Source organism: Hippocampus comes, unplaced genomic scaffold (genome assembly GCF_001891065.2).
Source record: "Hippocampus comes isolate QL1 unplaced genomic scaffold, H_comes_QL1_v1.1 scaffold539, whole genome shotgun sequence".
NCBI classification, from domain to species: domain Eukaryota; kingdom Metazoa; phylum Chordata; class Actinopteri; order Syngnathiformes; family Syngnathidae; genus Hippocampus; species Hippocampus comes.
The window spans coordinates 49,075-70,456 of NW_017804753.1; the positions used below are offsets into that span (position 1 = coordinate 49,075).

Below are 21,382 nucleotides of genomic sequence, written 5' to 3' on the forward strand. Positions count from 1 at the left end.
GCTCGTGCTCGTTGCTTTTGAATGGCTGTGCGGGTGCGGAGGACGGCCCCCTTTTCAGAAGAAAACACGCCCCCTATAGTGCACCTCTCACCCAACTGGAGCGTGACTGAATAACTTGATTTCTGCACAGTGGCAGTTAATCTTGTCGACCCAGTATCATCGAGTATCATCCAGACATACAGATGTACACGGTGATGGTCATTTCTCCACAATAAACTGCAGTACTATTAGTTATTCGCAAAGGAATACATAACAAATGCCCGAGAGTATTGTTTTAATATCTGTCGATATATTTAGTTGCATTAAGGGGTTATGACATACGCTGCTGATAGTTGCTCTTGCTATACTAATAGTTAGCCTGTGAATGGTCTGGTTTTTCACGTTCGCATTAAGTTTTAGCAGGGGCCTTTTTAAATGCAAAGTTGTCGTGTTTGAAAAACAGGGCTCAGAATAACTTTTTAGGAATAAATCCTCTGCATCATTTATGGTGGTTACGTATTTTATTTTTATTAGTTAGCAGCACCTGTAAAAGTTGGTCTTTCATGTGCCAACGTGTGGCTAAACCAGTCCCTGACCCGTAACAAGCCACTTACACAACTTTAGATAGCAACACGTCTTTCATGCCAAACAAAAAAAAAAAAAACATATCAGCAAAAATAATAATGATAATCACGTTTTTTTTCAATTAAAATTATGTTAGTTCCTTATTTCATCCCGAAATGCTCAAATAGAATCTTGACCAACAGCACCCCCTTGTGTCAACAAGCGGGATGACCTCAAATGCGTTGCGTAGATACAAGGCAACAAATGATTCCGCTGTGACGGTGAAAAAGTGACAAGTTGCTTTAGTTAGGAACTTTACTTGATAATATTACCAATTATCATTAGTGTACAGAGAAAAAATGTCATCAGTGGTTCAACATGGCCAACGAAGAGGACCCGGGAAGAGTGGTGAGAGTTCATTGAATTTCTTTTTTCTTGTTGTAGTTATATTTTTAGTTTAGTTATCCAGCACCGTATAGTTTTAAAATTGCATCAATATATGGAAAAACAAATCAGCATGCTGTAGTAGTGTTGAATCACTCTGCCCACAATTTTGTAAGTTTGGAGCTAGAATTTTAGAAAATTGGTTCAATGATCAGTCTTGTTTCATTCTGAGACAAAAGTGTCAACATATTAACTATTGCTCTGGTAACTTCGTTTTTCTCGGTCTTTACAGCTGAAAACACCAATGAGACAATCGGGCTTCCAGATCTCCATCAGACCACCGTTTTAACCAAGGCTGACTGGTCGAGGATCCAGGATGAAATCAACCGAGTGGACAAGGAAAAAGAACGCATGATGGAGGCCACGAGGCAGAGGGAGGCCCTGCACCTGAAATCCAAACAGATGGCCAAACTCTGGCCTAACACGCTTGCCGTAAGTGGACAATATGTGATATTTAGTCATGAGGGACCCAAAGCAGTTTTAAATGTTTGTGGTCAAGAAATGTTGGAGTTGTTGCTTGTGCTTATTTCAAGTGTCAAAGACAGAAGAAGCTGGAGGCAAAGAAGATCCGGGACCAGGTGGAGGAGGACAAAAGGAAACAGATCGATATGGAGGAGGCCAAATATCGAGAAGAAAAGCGGAAAGAGGCCATTGAGAAGGCAAAGACGCAGCTCTACTATGAAACGGAGCGAGTCAAAGGACTGCATGTTAGTATCACGCATCTCTTCCCCCTGGGACACACAAGTCTGAGACCTTATATGAAAACTTGCAAGCGGAAGTCAGTCGGAAAGTCTGCGCGAATGCTGAGACTTGAGGATGTCAGCTGAAAATGACCTCACGCTTGCTCAGGGCTGGGGTAACGACCAATCACGGCGCGCAGAGCCCTTAGCAACTATGAGGTCATTTTCAGTCGACAGCAAGTGGCAAAATGGCCGCCCCCTGAATGGACAAAATTCATATTTTCTCATATTCCACACACAAAATATTAACCAGAATGCCGTGTTTGGACTAGCGGGGCTGCTCAGAACGTATTATTCTTCAGAAAAATGTTGGGTTGACTTCCCCTTTAAGTTTCCAATATCAGCATCTTTAACAATAGTCAAATAAAAATGACAGTCAATATTCGGAAGAACAACGGCAATGGTGTTTATTGTCCTCTCATCTCCTCCTCACAGCGTGCACTCTTGCTGACAGAAGTTCTGAAGGAAAGAGAAGCTCAGATCGAGCTGAAGCAAAGGAAGAAAAGCGCCTTCAAGGACCTGGATGAAGAACACATGCAGATGCTGAAGGCCAGGGAGGATGAAGCTCTCACAAAAGAGCAGGAGCGAACGCAACAGAAAAAACAGGAGAGCAAAGCTTTTGCCGAAGAACTGCGGAAGCAGTAGGTGAAGAAACAGGTTATGCTTGCGCCATGTAGACCAGGAATGGGGAAATTAAATAATGAAGGTGGCCACAATACTTTGTCAGCATTACCAGTCAAACGATCACCGCTTCTTGTGAAGAAGAAAAAAAACTGCTGTTTCTGATGTACTTTCGAGTTGAGAGCTTGGCAGCTTTCGTATATTTCTGGCATTAACTTTGGTTCCCAGCATGCATTGCACCATTCCATGCTGATTTATTTCATTTTTTTTTGGTCAGTCTAAATATCATTATCGTACAAATGTATTTATCACCTATCAACTATTCATGATGATATTCAGACCCGGTTAAAGCAATGCCTGCCCTCTAGTGATGAATGGTGCCAATACAACTTAAAACTATAGTCGAGGATAGGTTTATAATTTTCTCACCCGCGTCCCGTAGGATGAAGGAAAATCAGCTGGAAAGAGAGCGACGGAAGCATGAGACCAAGAAGGACGGCGAGGAAATCCAACGGCTTCAAGAGCTCCATCAGTGGGAGCAAAAAATGGAGGAGCAGTCGCAAGCCAGGCAGAAGAAAGAGTTCATGAACGATCAGCTGGTGGGCGGGCTCACGTGAACCTTTTTGGAATCACTTACTTTGGTTCATTTATGAACGCACTGGTGACATCTTTTCATAGGAGCATCTCGCTCAAAGGGAGATTTCGAAGGCGGCGGATGCGGAGAAACAAGAGGTGGAGGAGGCGCAACGGAAACTGTTCCTGTCTGCAAAGGAGAAGATGGTGACGTTAAGAAGAGATAAGGAGAAGGAGTTGCTCAGGTAAGAACACGGGAGAAGAAATACAATTCCGTATTTTTGGGATTATACGTCGCTCCCGATTATAAATCGCACCAGCCAAAAAATGCATAATTAAGAAGGAAAAAACATATATAAGTCGCACTGCAGTATAAATCGCATTTTTGGGGGAAATTTATTTGATAAAATCCAACACCAAAAACATACATGTCATCTTGAAAGGCAATTTGAAATGAAAATAAAATAGAGAACAACAGGCTGAATAAGTGTACGGTATACTAACTAACGTTACATGACTGACATGCCTGGTCATGTCAGTAACGACGTAACATAACAAGAGTTATTCAGATAAGCATAAAGAACATGCTAAGAGGTTTACCAAACTGTCAGTTTCACTCCAAATCACTAAATCCAGTGAAATCTTCATCCTTGGCGTCACTTTTAAACAACTCCTCCAATTCTGGACGTAGACGATGCGCCGCTTCCTCTTCTACGTCGCTTACGTCAGACTCATCGTCGATTTATCAACACAGGCCGAGAGCGCCCTCTTGTGGTTCAATGTGAAAATAACGTGAAATGACACAATCTAATGTGTTAATTATTTCACACATAAGTCGCACCCCCGGCCAAACTATGAAAAAAACTGCGACTTATAGTCCGGAAAAGACGGTAGTTGTTCTCATGGTTCTCGTGACATCATCATAAAGGTTTTTTTTTTTGGTTTTTGTTGCTCAGAGAGGTCCAGATTCGCAGAGAGAGGATCATGGACAAGCTGATGTTGGCTCAGCAGGAGCAGAAGGAGCAGAAGCAGCAGAACAACGCCGAGGCTGTCGCCGAGCGGGACGCGCAGAGGATGCAGCGGGAATGGGAGGAAGAGCAGAAGAGGGTGCAAATGATGAAGTCGATCGCAGCTCACAGGGAGCACGTGGTAACACAGTGTTGCATTCTTTTCGGAGGAAGAACTAAACGTACGTTTGTTCTGGAGCTTCAACATTCTCGAGCTAATATTCCAACAGATCCAAGAGAAAGAGCGCAACGAACTGATCAGAAAGGAGAAAGAAAGAGAAGTTCTTCAAGCAAAGAAAGAAGGTGACAGAATATTTGGTGAAGAACAGCAAAAGAAGTCCCAGAGGATCCAGCAGGAGCTCCGGAAGATACAAGACTTCAATGCAAGCCAGATGGTAAATCATGAACAGGACCGGCCCTTTATTTTGATTTTTGTACCCAAAGTCTATAGAGAAAAAAAACAAACAAACTGGGATTGAATGTGTGCAGTCTGAAAAGACGTCGAAATATGTCTTTGGGAGTGAATGCGTGAAGTCAGTGCACGTCGGCTGGGTTGACTTGACGGTTGGCTGTTTTCGCTCCGATACAGCTGGAGAAACAAGCCAGGCAGCATCAAGTAAGGCTAGCGGAGCACCAGTTTGAAGCCGAGAACATGGAGCTCCTCGCCGAAGAAGAGCTTGGGTTCGAGCGGTACTCGAGGGCCGTGGTCCAAGCGGCCGCCTCCTCCGAGCGTAACGTGCTTCCGCTCTACAAGGCCGTGAGGGAGGGGGTGGCGGGGGGCCCAGCCTTCATCGGAGCGAGACCTCGCTACCTCGTTCAGGACAGCAGCGGCGCCGAAATGCCCAAATATGTCTCGGACAGCAAGCGGGATATCAAGAAGATCCACCAGGTTGAAGATATCGAAGAAGCAAAGAAGAGGCTCGGGTTTACGTGGTTTTAAGAGCGCCGGTGGAAGGCCCGCGGGGAGCTCAAATGTGGGAGCGGTTGCTGGACCCTTGGTGCGAAAAGTGAATTCAGAAATGGGTTTCAAAATGCATCATTCGTATGTGAAGGTCATTTCTGAAAACCTACGCAAAGATTGAGAAGAAGATTACTGTATTGGAGAGGGTCAATAACTGCAGTGGAACGTTGCAAAAATATTGTAAAAACAAAAATGGTGTCTTTTTAATTTCCATTCTACACAGAGGGGAAGCGCCGAAAACCAACGTGCACAATGAACATCTCATCCAAGTTGGTTTTGTTGCACTTGCGCCATGAGCATTTTCCACATTTAAAAAAAACTAACAAACAAATTGACAGCAAGAATACAGAGACTAGCTGGAGGTCATTGAAAACGTCACTGAACCCATGAAGAGAAAACCTCAAGGTCTGAAAGAAGCATGCAAAAGATTCTTTTTTTTTTTCCACTTTTAAATCAAATTTTCCACTTCAAAAAAAAAAAAAAAAGATGTTAAATAACCAAACAAGCTTCGGTAGAAAACAAAAAACGTTTCTTACAGCAAAATTTTTCATTGGCTGAACCAAATAAACAAAGGATGGTTTGGTTTTTAAGTCCTTAGTTACAGTACGCCATCAGTCGGCCGCAGAAACCGTTTCTGTTTAGCGCAAAAACCGAGTCCTTGGCTCACAAGCCTCTGTGGTCCTTTTTGTTGGTTCGGGTTGATCGCTGGCCTCTTCCAGCCGTTGCAGTTGTCGGGTGCAGCCTCTCGTTTACTGTCGGGGAATTTTTTTTTTTTTAAAAATGGCGCTGTGGACGAACTGAGTGAGAAACATCACCATGTGCGGCTCTTCGGAAAGACGGAGCTGCGCGGAAAATGCGTACTGAGCATATGACGACGTTCAGGGGAGAGAGGGGAGGGTGGGGGTCGGGGGGGGGGGGGCACAACTAATTTTAAGACGGTTTCAGTCGCTGTGAGATCTTGAACGGGGGCTCGAGTGATCCCGCTTGCTGTTGCTTTTGCCTTTCGTCGTGTCGGTTCTTTTCCTGTCTTTGGAGGCGCTTTTGGATCTTCTGCGTTTGGAATCGGGGCTCTTGCGACGCTTGCGTCTGTCTTGATCGCTGTCGGAGCTGCTGCTGCTGCTGCTGGAGCTGCTGCTGCTGCTGCGTCGTCGCCTCCGTTGGCTGTCCTTGCGATCTTTGCTGCGTCCCCTCCGGCTGCTCTTGCTTCTGGAGCGCCTGCTTCGGTAGGAATCGCGGGCCTTGCTGCGGTCCCGGCTTTTCCTGCGCTCCCGGCTCCGCGTCCGCCGCCTTTTGTCATCCTTGTCATCGCCGTGTCGCCTGTGCGCGCTCCTGCTGCGTTCCCTGCCCCTCTCTCTGCGTTTTTCGTCTTTGTCCTTGGAGGCGGCGCGTCCGCCCTTCTCTCGGTTTCTGCTGCTTGATCTGTGTCGGTCCTTGGAGCTTCTGTCTTGACTTTGCGACTTTGTCCGCGTTCTCTCGCCGTTGCTCGTCTTGGAATCCTCTTTCTTCTTGCCGTCAGACTCCTGCTCCCTGTTTTTCTCTTTGCCGTGATCGGTTTCCTTTTCCTTCTTGTCCGCATTTCGCTCTTTGCTCCTCGAGCGATCTTTCCTGTCACTACTTTTATTCTTGTGACTCTTCTCTTTGCTTTTGGACCGTCTCCTCTTCTCTCTGCTTTTGGACCGCCTGCTCTTTTCTCTGCTTCGACTTTTAGATTTGGCCCTTTTCTTTTCCTTCTGCTTGCCTTGCTTCTCCCCCGAATCCTCCTTGCTTTTGGATCGCTGCGATTTGGATTTCTTGTCCTTTTTCCCCTCGTCTGCGTGCTCGCGCTTGGAACTGGAGGTCCGCCGCTCTCTCCTCTGAGGGTTCGCGCCGGCGGCCTCCTCCTTGTCCTCGCTCATGTCGCCTCTGGAAAAGACAACAAAAGTCAAATCATCTCATAGAAAACCGGACAGTTCATACAAGTCGAAAAAGGAAGAGGATGTTCATGAAGTGGGTTAAGCAGCGTGTTGAGCTGACGACGACATTAGACTGTGCACGTGTGATAAAGTTGCGCAACACCACAACGAGACTTCCATCTAACTACCACCGAAAACAAGACACAACTCTCCAAGTACGATCAACATGAAGAAACATCGGCGATGAGGCCATTACGTGTCCGTCAAAAACGAGACGGCGTTTATTCCTGCAACTTGACTTACTTCGCCCATTTCACACACAAGGCAACTCAACGTGCTTCACACAAACAATTCACACTGCGCTTGGTTTTCTTGCCGTCCGCTGGAACTTGCCTGTCTCCTTTAATCCAACGCTCCCCCGTGACTGCCCTCATCCTCTGACGCTGCAACTCCAGACGCCAGTGGGGCGGAGTTTCGCTGCGGCGAAAGCGATCTCTGGATCGTGAACGAGAGCGTGAAGGAGTTCTGTATCTCTGCGCGTGTGGGGGGGGAGATGACACAATGAATCATTTGCTTTTGCAGATGGGAGAAAAGGAAAGTGGAATCACTTTGTGGAGCGCGCACACAGACTCACCCTGGGGCCCCTGCCTTTGATTTTCCTGCCGGATCGCGTCATGACCAATCTTCTGTTATACATGGACTGAGAATTGTATTGCGCGCTCGATCTGCCAGGAGGAATTCAAGAACGCTCATCGGTGCCATTCACAAAATATCTATTTTTTGAAACAAATAATAATTGCTACAGTATAACACAATACACGACGGTTAATTTTCTCAATCAGCGCTAGGGAAAATGTTTTTCAACTTAGTTGGGAGGCTTGCGAGCGTCACCCACCTGTCACGAGGCCGTTCGTCTTTGCTTTCTTTGTCCTTCACGGGCTCCTCTTTTTTTTGCTCGACCGGGGAGAACCTCATCAGGAAGCGATTCTCAGGGACGGGCGGTATTTCTTCAGGACGCACGGTGGACGTGACCACCTCTTCTTGTTCTTTCTCTTCGACAATTTCAGGCTCGGCCCTGTGAGGATGTGACAGGTGTCGGAATAAACACTGCTTTCCAAAAGCTACAAGCTAAAAAAATAAAATAAAAATAACATGCGGGTAAATCAAGTACTTCTTTTTGTCCTTCTTCTGTTTCTTCTTTTGCTTTTTGGCTTTCTTTTTTTGCTTCTTGGACTCTTTGTCCGATTCTTCGGACTCAGAGGAGGATTCCGAGGTGCTGTCGGAGTCACTGGAACTACCGCTGGAACTCGACGAGGCGCGCTCCTTCTTCTTGTCACGTTTCTTGGCTACGGGAATGTAAGACTGGGTTGAGATTGCAATAGCTTGCAGAGGCGGAACACGGCTCTCAGGTTCGAAGGAGACGAACCGACCTTTTGATTTGGGGACAAGTTCCCCGCAGTTCAAAACCTTGATTTCGGCATAGGGTCTGCTGTTGGGATCCGTTTTCTCATTCTCTATAGTTTGTAAGACCTCTTGACCAGAAATCACGTGGCCGAAAACCACATGGACCCTGTCAAAAAAGCAAAACAATCAAGAACTGAAATGTGCCTCGTGCAGCCAATTGCGAACTCGGAGGCCCTTACCCGTCCAAATGGGGAGTTGGTTTGGTTGTTCTGGGAGGATTCGGAGAAAAAAAAAAAAAAAAAACCACATTCATAAGCAAATAACGACACGTCAATTCAGTAATAATGAGAAAACCTCTGGATGCCTACATGAAAAACTGTGATCCATTTGTATCTTTTCCTCTATTGGCCATAGACAGCAAGTACTCCTTGTTATGTTTCACAGCAAAGCTTTCGTCTGAGGGGGGTATAGGGATTGCAAAAATTGTACAGCCATTTTCACGCCAGTGCTCATTTAACAAACCCACAACATCTTTACCTTCAAAAAAGCCCCCATAGATGGATTCGCCTCCTCTTCCATTGCCTACCGTTAAAAAAAAAGGGATAGCAGATCAGCAAACGTTTGCGTTCATTTCAATGGCGTGTTCATTTTAGATTTACTTAATAATCAATGTACATTAATGCAAAAAAAAAAAAAAAAAAAATCCAAAAATACTTCATTCATAGTCATCACCTTCACTGAAGTCGCCTCCTTGAATCATGAAGTCTTTCACAATGCGATGGAACAGGCATCCTTTGTAATGAAGCGGTTTCTGGGTTACTTTACCAACACCTTTCTCACCTGGAAGAAAATACATCCGGAATACAAGATCAAGATAGATATCTCTATATAGATATTTTTTTGCTTGAATATTATTTTGGTGAAATTTTACAACTCACCAGTGCAAAGGCATCGGAAGTTTTCACATGTTTTGGGACACATGTCTGTGAACAACTCGACAATGATTCGACCGACTGCAAAGGAAATGGATTTCGTAACTCAAAACACTTGTTTCCAAGATCAGTCCATTTAAATCAGCTCACCCTGGCCTCTAGCATAATTCAATCGTATGACAAAGAAGAGTTTCACCACGAATTGACTCAGTAAGCTGCAGTCATATTTTTCAGATGTTCAAGAATATACACACAGACATGTGAATATTCACTATGAGCATATATAGATCGGAAAGGGAGCGATTCCGAATATGATCAATCAATACAACCTTATTTCGAATGCCAATATGAGAAGTGCATCTCAGTAGAACACAGATGCAGGCATTGTCTAGGTCGGGCAGAACATTTTATCATCAAGAATCATCAAAACATTCACGCTTAAGACTGTCTTACCTGCTGCACTTCCTATTCCGATGTCAAAGAAACACCGAGAACGTTGAACCTTGATCCCCATGATGACAAGAGTTGCTGAACCACCTGAAGGAGCAACACCTTACATATTAGTAACATATTGATAAAATACCAAGGCAGTAAAGTCACCACTAGACACAACTTCAGTCTTCCTTCCATTCAATTACGCATTAACACACATAGAAAATGCAGAGGGTGAACAGAGCTCTAATTCTGAAGTGATAATTGAGGACCACATTTGACGGGACTTAAGGTCAAGTCGCGCCACCAGATCGTCTCTACTTGTTTCCAATATTACATGCTAACATTAGCCCAGGTAGCATTTTAAGCCCTTCGCCCCACGTTTTCACAACACTGCGCGGAGAAAAAAAAACAAAGCATATAAATTGACGCATTTTCTTACACATACACCCATCCAATACTCGTTTCTAACGTTAAGTTTGACATTGATCCCAGCAGGTATCTGCACAGGCCTCCAGGCTAACACTTAGCATACTTAGCCTGGCAACATGGATGGATACCCGGCTGGCTACACTCAAGAGCAACTTGGACGATTTAACGTATGGTACGCACAATCGAGTCGCGTGCAATGCAACCTTACATCACCTGGAAAAAGCAATCTTATCACTCCATGTAGCAGACGTTTCTTTCAAAAGGCACGGGTTCTCATTCAACGTCCACTGCTCGTCCGCTTACGAAGATGGCGCGATGGAGACGTCACGTCAATGCATTTTGGGAAGGAATCGTTCGCCACTTTTTTTTGTGTTTCCTGCACATGGTCACTACTTTACGGCACTTCAATGGCTCTACCAGAGATGTTTTGAAGAGAAGATGACGATATGTTATTTTTCTGTTACGTATACAGTACATGTTATTTCGCTAATTTTATTTAGAATCAAGTTTTCTGTGCTTTTAATGTTGTGGATAGGCCAAAAGTTTCAACATATTGCTTGACTTCATTTTCAAACATTTAAAAAAATGAGCTTTATGATAACGTATCAACAAGAGACTAATAAAGAGAAAGGTGCGGTTCCATAATAACACAAGTTAGTTTGAAAGAAAATGGGCAATCCCACAACAAATGAAACACATCTTCAGGAGATCTTTCACATCAAGAGCAAGCCAATGTATTTTTGAATCACAATAAATCAATAAATACATCAATAAATATGAAGAAGTGGCACCTTTTCTATGAATTAGTCTTCTTATATTACAGTAATTGATTGCATTTGAAGAGAAGCAAATTTCACCAATTTAAGTTTTTCCCGGATCTGTGGATAATCAGCCTAAGGTCAAGTTGTAACCAGCCTTTTGAATAACGTAATAACATCAGTAGGAATAACATTTATAACAATATCAAATTCAGGCAAAATGACATCACCATATTTCGAAACAAATTCTCAGTGTGTCAATCACGATCCATTCAAATTAAACAACAGACAACTATTGTGAGAAATTATTTTCAAAAAATAAATGACCATGAGAGAAATATCTCTTTGAGAGAATTAGAAAGTGTAATGGGGCGCTTCGGAATATGTATTGTTTAGTATTGTATTATAATTACAAAACAAAAGGAAATTGAGACTTCCAACTTGAGAGTGGTTTATTAAAGAGAAAAAATGCGACAGCATCAATAGTCTTTAACATCTCTGGCAAGGCGACACGATGCGACATGCTTACTGTGGTGGGATTGAAATTAATGTTCTGTCATTGTTCGAATTTAGAATCTTTTGGGTTTTTTTCCAATTCACCCAGCTACATGATTTCTATCTGTATTTTGCTCAAGGCGCTCACGAACTACAACCATGAAACCAAAAGCAGCCGCACCAATTGTATTCGTTAACGTCACTCGATACGGAAGTAGTGCCCGCATGTGAAGTAAGTTTGACTTTGTAAGGATGAATTTTAATGGTTGTTCCCCCCTTTTCGTGTATTTTAGCCATGCGGATCTGTTTAATATGCATATTTCTCAATGAACATACGTGCAAATCGTGGCATTTGATGTTGTAAGTAATTGTTGTTACTACCACGTGAATAGCGTGTTACAAAACTGATTACCCAATTCAGTGTTGACTGAAGGAATTCTCTACTTTTTAACTTTATCTTTCACGCATTTCAGTTTGTTACCTTATACAGTATAAATAATTACTTAGTTGTGTGTATGTACGTGTTTCTTCATCTAGGAACCCCATCCATCTCCTGACTGTGGATGTGACCCACCTTATCACTGTGACATTGTGGTTGACAGTATCACACATGCAACGATGAGGTTGATTGTGATCTGACGCTCAAGATGATGTTCTGGCTCCAGGTTGCGAGTGCCGGTTTTCGCAGGTTACTTCACAAGGTCCCAGTGAACCGTGATCAGGTTCTGGATCAGTTGCGGATCTGCTCTGCCGAAGATCATGTGTTTGATTTGGTGGGTAATAACAAGGCCAAGCTCAGCGTGGATCACGTGAGTTTGGCCGTGAAGATGCTGTGGTACTTCCAGAAAGAGAAACCGCAGTTGTTGAGAACGGTCCAACTCATCAAGAATCACCCACAGTTCCTGACATTGCGGGTTCTGGCTGAGAACAAAATTGCACTCATGGACGATGTTATGTTGGTGGACTTACTGTATAGTTTTCTCAGGTGCGTGAAATGAACCGCTGGTCTGAAGATCGAAATATATATTCACCCGGTGCAAATGCAACATGCTATTTAACTGTTTTTCCAGGCTGAATGTGGACCATCATGACTCGCTTGTTCAGCAATTGATTTCAGAGGCTTGGTTAAGATTAGACAAGTGAGTATTTTTATTTTTTTTAATTCATTGAGTCTTCATAGCTCCTGTCTATTTGAGTTGCTCTGAAATGATAATTTCTGCATATTTGCAGACTTCCATTGACATCCCTGTCCAAGTTCGCCATCTGCCTTGCTGATCAGCAACTTCAACAAAGTACTCTGATGGGCCACATCACCAATCTTGTGGATCAGAAGTTGTCATCCATCGATGATGCCAGGTTGGTCGAAGAACTCTTTCCAAGTTCAGTTCTGAACCTCTGGATAGACGTGAACAAAAACATGTTCAGTTCTTGGGCCGAACAATTTTGAAAATCAACACTGGTAAATTATTTTTTTAATTAAATATAGCCTCGTTTTTTTTCTTGCTGTTCATTGGGTTTTTATAACAATAACAACAACAACAATAATAATAATAAAGATAATGTAATGCAATTTATGACCCATTTTAGTTGTAAATTACGATGCATGGTTGAATACATATTTTACTGATCAAACGTAGAACAAAAAAATTTAAAATACAGTCCCTAAAAAAATCTCATGTCCGAAAAAAAAGTAAAGAACTCTTTTAAAAATCAACATCAAAATATGCAAATGACAGGTGGTGTTTATTTTTATTTTTTCCTGCTGCAGGATCCTCACCACGTTACTCATTAGCATTTCATCCCTGGTGTCTCCTCGTCTACGGGATGCCCTGATTAGCCGGGCGGATGACCTCCTGGACAAAATGGATCCGTCGAACTATAACAACGCTCGCAGAGTCGTGCAATTCTTGCGCAACATTAAGTACAGCCACAGGCCTCTCCTGGAGAAATGCAACCAGATCCTCCTGCGCAACACTCCCAGGCTGGACGCGGAGAACATCGGCATTTTCTTGGGGCTGTATCAATCTTTGCAGTTTAACAACTGCGACTTCAGATTGGCTGCGAAACAACGGCTGACGGAACTCATTGAGTCAAGCACAGAGCCGTTCTCTTTTACGAAACTGTTTGCTGCGCTAGCACCCATAGCAAGTGCAGAGATCAGAGACGGGTTGGTATCATTCTAAGTGGAAAGACTTAGAATTTTAAACTTCTTTTGGACCATTTATAATCACTGTGCCTTTTTTTTTTTTTCAATCACTTTCAGTTTGGAGAGCACGGCCCTCCTGTTGGCTGATGAGTTCGGCGCACAGCAGGCGTTGGCCATTGCTGAAACCCTGGAAGAGATTCAGAGCAGGAACCTACGCTTGATAAGCAAGTGAGTTCAAATCATGGAGGGATTTTTATTGTGGTTACTTTTTATTTCGTTTTGAGTTTTGTTTCTTAAATTCAGTTAGTTTGCATTACTTTTCAGAGCAGGTTTGACAGTGTGTATTCCCCCCCCCCCAAAATGCTTCATTTCAGTTTGGTTTTTATTAGTTTGAGTATTAGTTTTAGTTTTTTTGTTTTGTTTTTGTTATTGTTTTTGTTTTAAATATCAGATGGTTTATTTCTGGAGTGTCAGTCGAACAGCTGGAGCAGCTGTACTGTATTGTGAATATTTTTTTTTTTTCCAGGATTGTATCAGTAATCCAAAAAAACCTTGACGTCTACAAGCCAGTGGAGATTGGCAGAATCACACAAGCCCTTTTTCTGTTGCATTATCATGATCCATTACTCTTCACCAAATTAAGAAACATCATCGTCAAGTAAGTCGATAGCCGATTGACATTTGTCAAATCCACCAACGTATTAAAGCTAAACGTCTCAATTCCCTTTTGCTCTTCAGATTCTTAGAGCGCAGCGTCTACCCCTACGAAGTGACCATGTTGACCCGCGTCCTGTCCATGCTGCCTTCGCCGCGCCTGGAGGAAGGCGTGATCTCGCGGGTGGACGCGGTGGTGCCCCAGTGCAACCTCAACGACCTCAGCAGCATTTCCTTAGCCCTCGCCAAGTGGGTTCGCAACGACCCGTCGTACCGCCACGGCACGTCCAGCGGGTACGTGCGCCTCCTGCAGACCCTCAACCGCTGCGGCCGCGAGAGGCTGCAGACGGCCGACCGGCTGGACCTGCTGCTTGAGGAGCTCAGGTACATTTCGGGTGAGTGGTTTGAAGAAATTCTGCTCGAAGAGACCATAGCCACACTCCGGAGGATGACGGACCAAATAAACTGGACCACCGTGCCGGATCTATCCTTCTTCTTAACCAGGATAAATCATCACTGCGCTCCGCTAATGGAGCGTATCGCAGATGTGGCCATTCGAGACATTGACAAGGTGATTTAGTTGACAAAATGTGTCTCTAACTTTGCAAATAGTTGTCGACTGAACTTCTGCACATTCGCAAATTTGCATATTTTCAGATATTTTTTTTCAAACCCATCTTCTCTTACTTGCTGAAAAACACACTTATTTCCCGGTGTTGTGTCATTTGATGGCATCTTTGTGTCAAAGTATGTTGAAGTGAGTTGAGGAGTTTCATTCGGACAAGTAGTGCTTGGCAGCCATCTTGGCAATTACAAACATTTTTGGAGGGGTCGCCAACCACGATTTGCAGCAGCGCTCGGTACAAATATATTCTAACAGTTTTTTCTCTCTTTAAGATTCACCACTCAGCAACGTACGCTACCCTGCTTCCCTTTTCTGTCCTCAATTTTGACTCTGAAAAAGCAGACGAGCTATACGATGTTTGCGTACGGCGCTTCACTCCTCATATCAGTGAGTAAGCATGCAGATCATTTCCTTTTCTGATTTCAAGCGTGCGCTGAATCATTTGAGAAGGCAGTGGGAAATTACCAGAAAGTTGGTCGTAAAATTGCCCTTTCTGTGTATCAAGGCTCCTTTGACCCCCATCTATTGGTTCTGCTGGCCTACGCCCTGGCGGTAGCGGACTGTTTTCCCGAAGAACTGATCAGAGAAATCTTCAGCATAGATTTTCTCGGCAAGCTCGACGCCCAGCTGGAAAGTATGTACACAGCTTGCTCACAAGCTATTTGAACATTTATTCCATGTCCACAATGTCCATCTTAAGGTCCGTATACTGTACGCTGCATGTCCAGTAATGTTTTTTTTTTTTCACTACTAGACAGGAACGGGAATCTGACGGTTTGTCGTACGGCGCCCTGATTTCTTAGATAAGAAGTGAAACATTTATGGGATGAGAGAGACAGTTACTTGTCTAGCGCCATGATACTGTCTTTGTTGTGAGGCCAAAAAGTGTTGAACACATCTCACATGTTTTACTTTTGTAACCGCCGCAGCCCTAACCGACGCGCTGAACATGCGGACCCGACTGCGTCTCATGGAGCTGAACCGCGCCGTGTGCCTCGAGTGTCCCGAATTTCAGGTGCCGTGGTTCCACGAGCGCTACTGCGAGCAGCTGCAAAAGAAATGTAAGAGAACGTTCGTCAGATTTTGGTGTGGTGGACGTTGGGTCGTGAAAGTAATCCGTCAAATATCTTTCCAGGGAATGGGTCTATCAGTCCTGTACAAAAGCAGATCCACAAAATGTTGGGTGAAGTCCTTGGTGGTATTAACTTTGTCCGTGTTGCGGGGGTCACGCCATATTTTTATACTGTAGGTAAGTCAAATGGTGACTCTGAAAGTTGAATCCAACCTATTCTAGGATGCTGGTCAAGTTGTTCGCATTTTGGAAGAAAAAAAAGTCTGATCTAATAGCTAGCGTGTGGCATAGCTGTTTTAGAGTGCCTCATTGTCTCAGCGTGGAAAAGCTTAACGACGATCTGGTGGGATATATTCCAGCCATTAGAGGCCAAAGAGTTTAAAAGCAGACAAAACTGTTTGTTTTTTCACTGTTTGAAAGCCGCATCATTCAAAGCTGGCAATGATTGTTGTTCAGGCTCTTTTTTTGTGGTCTGTCAAATTTAGAAGACATATAAAATTGAAACCGGAGGTCATGGAAAATAGTGAACACCAAATATTTCACAGAACAGAACACAACACAGAAACCAATGAACCTCATTGAAAATTCAAAACAAAATGTAAGATTCAAAGGACCAAAGATGACCTGTGAATAGTTTTTGTCCTTTTCATCGGGACACGCACTTTTCACCCCCCGCCCCCCCCTCGCAGACTTTGAATGCCTTCTTGACAAGCAGCTACAGCCGTTGCCTTACAGCGAGCCGAGTACTCTGCAGATCTTGAACAATGGAAAGATTGACTGGGGCACCAGCTCACTGGAGAACATCAGGAGCGAGCTTCCCCCGGGAGCACAGCGGTAGGAAAACACTCAACAATAAAGAGAAGACTTTTTAAAAATTTTTTTTTTTACCCCCAAGTTTATTTGTTTCTACCGCTGTCACTTGTCACAAAGGATTGCGATTAACTTCCTCGATTTCAAGTCCTTCTGCAAAAATTCCCATCATATAAAAGGGGAGGCCCTGATGAGGAAACGGCATCTTGAAATTTTGGGGTATCGTGTTGTGCAGGTATGTAATGCAATAGTATTATAGATTGCTTTTAAAAATTTAAAAATATTGATTTTTTTTTGTTGACTTGGCTGTCAGAATTCACTCAAACTTTGTTGTCCTATCCTTGTTGTACTTCCAGATCCCTCATTTTGAATGGAACTCAATGGAGCTGTCAACACTGGATGCATGGAAGGAATACCTCAAGAAAAAAATATTTAGAGACCTTTCGCCCTGAAGGCATTATTTATTGAAATAACATTTATAAAGTCAACTCATTTTGTGCCTAGTCATCATAATTTCACAGACGTTTCATCAAGTGTTTCTTATGTCATATTTATCATGTTTTTTTTTTTTTTGCTTTTGTACAATAAAAATCTTTTATTTCAAGATGGAGCTTTTGTTCTCCTGGCTCGTATTTGGGGATGTTTTTTCATCAGCTGCAACTGGGGGCTGCAGGGAAGGTGGAGCTAATTATCAACAGTTAGCACAAAACCTTCAGGCTTCTGCTAGAGAGCAAAAACATGACAGGAAAAGCCGACTGGAACATCTAAGATTTATTTGGGGGGGGTCATCAGAGGCACTTTAAATGGTGGCAGATGTGTGTGCTGACTCCCATTTGACACTAGTTTGAATGTGATTGGTCACGCACACGGGTTCTTTTATATTCTCTCAGTTGTTTATTTTTACTTTAATTTAAAAAAAAAATGTGCAGGTTCTACGTCACGTCAATGGTGAAAACTAAAATTCGTGATGATCATTCACTTAGAATGGCCACTAAAGTGTCAAAACATAAAATCCGTGATGTTATTAATGTCACGTCACCATGAGTATGAATTCAAATCTATTCCCGAGCCGTTAGAGTTTAGCCATGCGGGCTGCATTGAGCCGCATGGACGCGCAGGAGGCGCCGGCCGCGTAACGCATCTCTCGGATCATCCCCGTCCACTCCTTCTTGTCGTCTTCGTACCTGGAAGAGAGTGAGCACATTCTCACTCGCGGATTACGATAGTACGCTACGTACCGTGACGTACAACCGCACGCATCAAGTCACGTACTGCCAGATGTCCACAACTTCAACGGGCTCGCACTCCTTGTTGTCGTTCTGCACCATGGCGAAGCCTCCGATGGCGTATAAGAGTCCTCCGCAGCTGACCAGGTTGATCGAACTCCTCTCCTGGGGAAACTCTGTGAATGGGGACCACCTGCAAGACGTGCACACATCAAGTTGGCTCGAGAAAATGGACGAATGATGGAAATTCTGAACTAAAATGGCGGTTTGACACAAGATTAACGGACTGACGACGGTCTTGTGTACGTGATCCACGTACTTGTTGGTTGAAAAGTCGTACGCTTCACAGGCAGCGGTGAGGCCTTCTTCGTTGACACCTCCAGCCACGATGATCCTCCCTTTGTGGATGACCGCGCCGAACATGGACCGCGGCGTCTTCATGGAAGCCACATCTTTCCACTCGGACCGCTTGTGGTTGTATGCGAACATCTTATTGGTGGGCTTGCTGGGTTCAAATATGACGGCAAGTCAGATGACAAATATAAAATCTGAAGGTGTGAAAAAAAAATAAAAAATTCAACTTACTTATCATCTGTCTTCCCGCCAATACAATAAACCAGCCCGTTCTCAGAGACCACACTGTGTCCGTGAATCCTCAGGGGCAACTTTTTGGTTTCGCTCCACTTCATCTTTCTAGATATGACAGATTGAAGAAAGAATGAAATAAAAGCAAAGTCATCCGAAGCCTTGACCAAGATAGCAGTACTTACTCTGTGTCATAGCACATAACGGTGTCATGGGATTCGTTGCTCTCCAAGTCCTTTCCCGCCACAGCGAAGATGAGATTGTCCGTCTCCCCCATGGCGAACAAGCACCTGGGGGACGGCATGGGGGGCAACGCAATCCAACCTCCACCAAGACTGTCCATCTGGAAAGAAAGAAAAAAAAGCTGACCTCTGGCAAGAGGTGGGTACACACCGGATTGGTCACCGGTCAGTCAAAGGGCAGAGATATGAGGTGTGTCACAAAAGATACGTACATCTCACACCCAAACTACAAGCTAGCCTTAATACAAAATCAAACTCATTCTCAGCGTTTACGCAAGCTTAACACAAGAACTGATGACACAAAACTGGTGCAGTGACCCGGATTCAAGGACTCTGTGGAAAGGAGGAAAAGTTCCAATGAAGGACATCCGAAAGGGTCCACAAGTAGTATTTTGTTCTGCTTCATAACCACCCTGCCTCATAATGACCCGAGCATCTGACAGTTCCTGGCCGAGAAAAACATCGACAGTACTTATCGGAGCAAACAACCTGCTCGCCCCAACCTGGTTCTGTGGGGTTTCTTCTTCGTTCCCAGGTTCAAGGGGGGTCAAGACGATGGACCTGTACAGGATTCTGGAAGAATCTTTCAACGAGTGCATAAAGGCGTGGCATAGAAGGCTGGGAAAGATTTTAGGTAAAGTACTTTGACGCGAGAAACTTGTAGTTAGGATTTGAAATGCGTCTTTTTGTGACAGCAGTCCTTGAATTTTTCGTACATACCGGTAGCTTTTTAAAAACACAGAGAGAGGCCAGAGCCAAGATTTGAAACCTTAAACCTGACCAGAGCTAAGATTTAAAATCTTACCTGGTAGAAATAACACTGCAGCGGGTTGTCTTTGTTGTCTTCGTCGACAAAGAGTCCCCCCAACACGTAGAGGTTGTTCTTCTTTGACACCAGACTGACGTGGTTTCGGGGGATTTGCTCAGTCATGGCGGCCAAAAAGCATTCGTTTTCCTGGCCGTCGTAGGCCACCGCAGCTGTGTCGTTGATCATCAGCACCAAGTCTTTAGCGAACATGCCGTATCTGCGCGTATCATTCAGGTAGCCGGGCAACTTGGCCTCCTCGCCTTCCGCATCGTCCTTTTTCTTCTCAGGCAACTTCCCCGCAAACGCTTCCCTGATCTCTTTGATTTTTTTGGCAATCTCCGGATCGCTCTTGATAAGTTCGTCCTTTTCTACCTTTTCCTTGAAGTACTTCTCAGGGAGTAAACGGAAACGGATGCACTCGAAGGCTTCCCGTAAGGACTTCATTCGATTCTCCTTGTCTTTCCTGATCCACCTCATGAGGGTCTCAAAGACCACCTCTTCCTTCTCCACATTCAGGGCGTCTGCTCCAATCAGAGCGAAGAGTTCAGGAGGAGCGAGTTCCAAAAAGTCCTCGTCCTTGGCGACGGTCACGAACCGATCGGCGATGTAATCTCGAGCCGCTATCGCCAGTCTGGGGCAGTTGAGCATCAGCCCCAGCCGGTAAATTGCAAGGCAGTTCTTCATGGTTAGCTTCTGCTGGAGAAAGTTCACGCAAACCGTGAACACTGAAGGGATCTGGAAACGACCGGCAACCGCCATGACGTCCTGCACGTTGTCATCATTGATGTCAATCTCTGCCGAGTACATGTAGTTCACAATCGCTTCCATAACAGCGGGGTCAAGATCCTCCAAAACCACCTCCTTCTTGTCCACTTCGGTGCCATCTTCAGAGAAGTAAAGCTCCCGGAAGTAAGGGCTACATGCGGCCAGGATGAGCCGATGGCAGGGGATGCTCCTGTCGCCTACCTTCAGGACGCAGTCCACCAACTTATTTTCATTCAGGAGCTCTTTGAGTCCGTCCTGAAGCAAGGTGCTCTGAAAGAGGCGCAGATCTTCCTTCAACCCTCGAGGGTCCATCGTGGTCGCGAACGGATGGAGAGCGCACCAGTGTGGAGACGACTGACCGGCTGCGGTGAAAGAGCAGAGTTTGAAGGTGCTCACATCTGAGGCGACAGCGGATATAACCGAGCTCCTCTAAATTTAGCCCGGCGCCCCATCCGGGAGGAATTCAGCTTGGCCCTATCGGAGCCCACACACAGCTGTCATGCAGTAAAAACAACTGCGGAGCCTTGTCACCCTGGTGAGTCGTAACAGCATTGTTAGTGGCCTTTACATAAAAATAACCCATGAGCTTTATCTCTACCTCTGCCAGAGCTGAGAAGTAATAATACCTAATTGCTGTACTTGCGTAGCTTTTTCAGTCTATACTTAACCCTTTCGGGCACAGCGGTTACTACAGTGGACAGCTTTATCATGTTACCAGGTTACAGGGTGCATAAAAGGGTTAGATAGTCTTTTCAAGTTGATATCTTGATAGGTTGAGATGATGGGGACTGAAAGGCATGAAGGGTCATGAATCAGAGAGCTTTAACGTAAAGTGAATTCTGAATTTTATTAAATTTTTTCCACACAAGTAGCCGTACTTCTCCTTTACTAGGGCCTACCGAGTGAAAGTACTTTTGCCAAAGAATTTTATTTTATTTTTTTCCACACAAGTAGCCATACTTTCTCGTTTACTAGGGCCTACCGAGTGAAAGTACTTTTGCCACCTCTGACTCCACTTTGGGGTAAACGTAGGGTAACATTTACAAGAAAGTCAATGGATCAAAAAAATACTTTCGTCACGTTCGTTTTAGTACTTAAGTAACGTTTACAAGAAAGTCAATGGATCAAAAAAAAATACTTTCGTCACGTTCGTTTTAGTACTTATTGCTCACATGTTTGGAATTCTAGCGACATGAAGCCATAAATCAATGACTG

The 21,382-nt window shown here is 44.3% G+C and overlaps 4 protein-coding genes across 8 annotated transcripts; 2 read left to right on the forward strand and 2 right to left on the reverse strand.

Moving 5' to 3' along the window:
• The first annotated feature begins 103 nt into the window (after positions 1-103).
• On the forward strand, positions 104-5,199 carry cfap210 (cilia and flagella associated protein 210). Its single transcript, XM_019877718.1, has 9 exons — positions 104-951; positions 1,220-1,419; positions 1,521-1,694; positions 2,163-2,368; positions 2,791-2,947; positions 3,027-3,166; positions 3,878-4,070; positions 4,159-4,323; positions 4,518-5,199. Exons 1-9 carry the CDS (start codon positions 903-905, stop codon positions 4,866-4,868), a joined length of 1,635 nt encoding a protein of 544 aa, XP_019733277.1. The 5' UTR covers positions 104-902; the 3' UTR covers positions 4,869-5,199.
• Positions 5,200-5,667: 468 nt separating this feature from the next.
• ppig (peptidylprolyl isomerase G (cyclophilin G)) lies at positions 5,668-10,324 on the reverse strand. 2 transcript variants are annotated; one of them, XM_019877601.1, is made up of 14 exons: positions 10,195-10,324; positions 9,571-9,654; positions 9,124-9,198; positions 8,918-9,025; positions 8,723-8,767; positions 8,554-8,641; positions 8,425-8,454; positions 8,212-8,351; positions 7,953-8,127; positions 7,677-7,856; positions 7,416-7,506; positions 7,175-7,314; positions 5,803-6,791; positions 5,668-5,768 (listed from the first exon to the last, which is right to left on the reverse strand). In XM_019877601.1, the coding sequence occupies exons 2-13, from the start codon at positions 9,629-9,631 to the stop codon at positions 5,831-5,833; spliced, it is 2,094 nt and encodes a 697-aa protein (XP_019733160.1). In that variant the 5' UTR covers positions 9,632-9,654; positions 10,195-10,324; the 3' UTR covers positions 5,668-5,768; positions 5,803-5,830. The 2 variants fall into 2 exon arrangements, with proteins under 2 accessions (XP_019733160.1, XP_019733079.1); XM_019877520.1 differs by lacking the exon at positions 10,195-10,324 and having other exon boundaries at positions 5,668-5,769; positions 5,804-6,791.
• Positions 10,325-11,225: 901 nt separating this feature from the next.
• On the forward strand, positions 11,226-17,141 carry fastkd1 (FAST kinase domains 1). 3 transcript variants are annotated; one of them, XM_019876772.1, is made up of 16 exons: positions 11,226-11,272; positions 11,375-11,466; positions 11,772-12,219; positions 12,305-12,373; positions 12,465-12,590; positions 13,003-13,401; positions 13,498-13,608; positions 13,907-14,038; positions 14,119-14,605; positions 14,932-15,046; positions 15,165-15,293; positions 15,589-15,720; positions 15,795-15,908; positions 16,421-16,565; positions 16,662-16,776; positions 16,898-17,141. In XM_019876772.1, the coding sequence occupies exons 3-16, from the start codon at positions 11,882-11,884 to the stop codon at positions 16,991-16,993; spliced, it is 2,508 nt and encodes an 835-aa protein (XP_019732331.1). In that variant the 5' UTR covers positions 11,226-11,272; positions 11,375-11,466; positions 11,772-11,881; the 3' UTR covers positions 16,994-17,141. The 3 variants fall into 3 exon arrangements, with proteins under 3 accessions (XP_019732331.1, XP_019732246.1, XP_019732408.1); XM_019876687.1 differs by having other exon boundaries at positions 11,263-11,466; XM_019876849.1 differs by lacking the exons at positions 11,226-11,272; positions 11,375-11,466 and adding an exon at positions 11,473-11,594.
• On the reverse strand, positions 17,101-21,076 carry klhl41a (kelch-like family member 41a). 2 transcript variants are annotated; one of them, XM_019877034.1, is made up of 7 exons: positions 20,369-20,459; positions 19,400-20,286; positions 18,538-18,695; positions 18,353-18,460; positions 18,087-18,272; positions 17,814-17,960; positions 17,101-17,725 (listed from the first exon to the last, which is right to left on the reverse strand). In XM_019877034.1, exons 2-7 carry the CDS (start codon positions 20,228-20,230, stop codon positions 17,614-17,616), a joined length of 1,542 nt encoding a protein of 513 aa, XP_019732593.1. In that variant the 5' UTR covers positions 20,231-20,286; positions 20,369-20,459; the 3' UTR covers positions 17,101-17,613. The 2 variants fall into 2 exon arrangements, with proteins under 2 accessions (XP_019732593.1, XP_019732529.1); XM_019876970.1 differs by having other exon boundaries at positions 19,400-21,076.
• Positions 21,077-21,382: the final 306 nt, after the last annotated feature.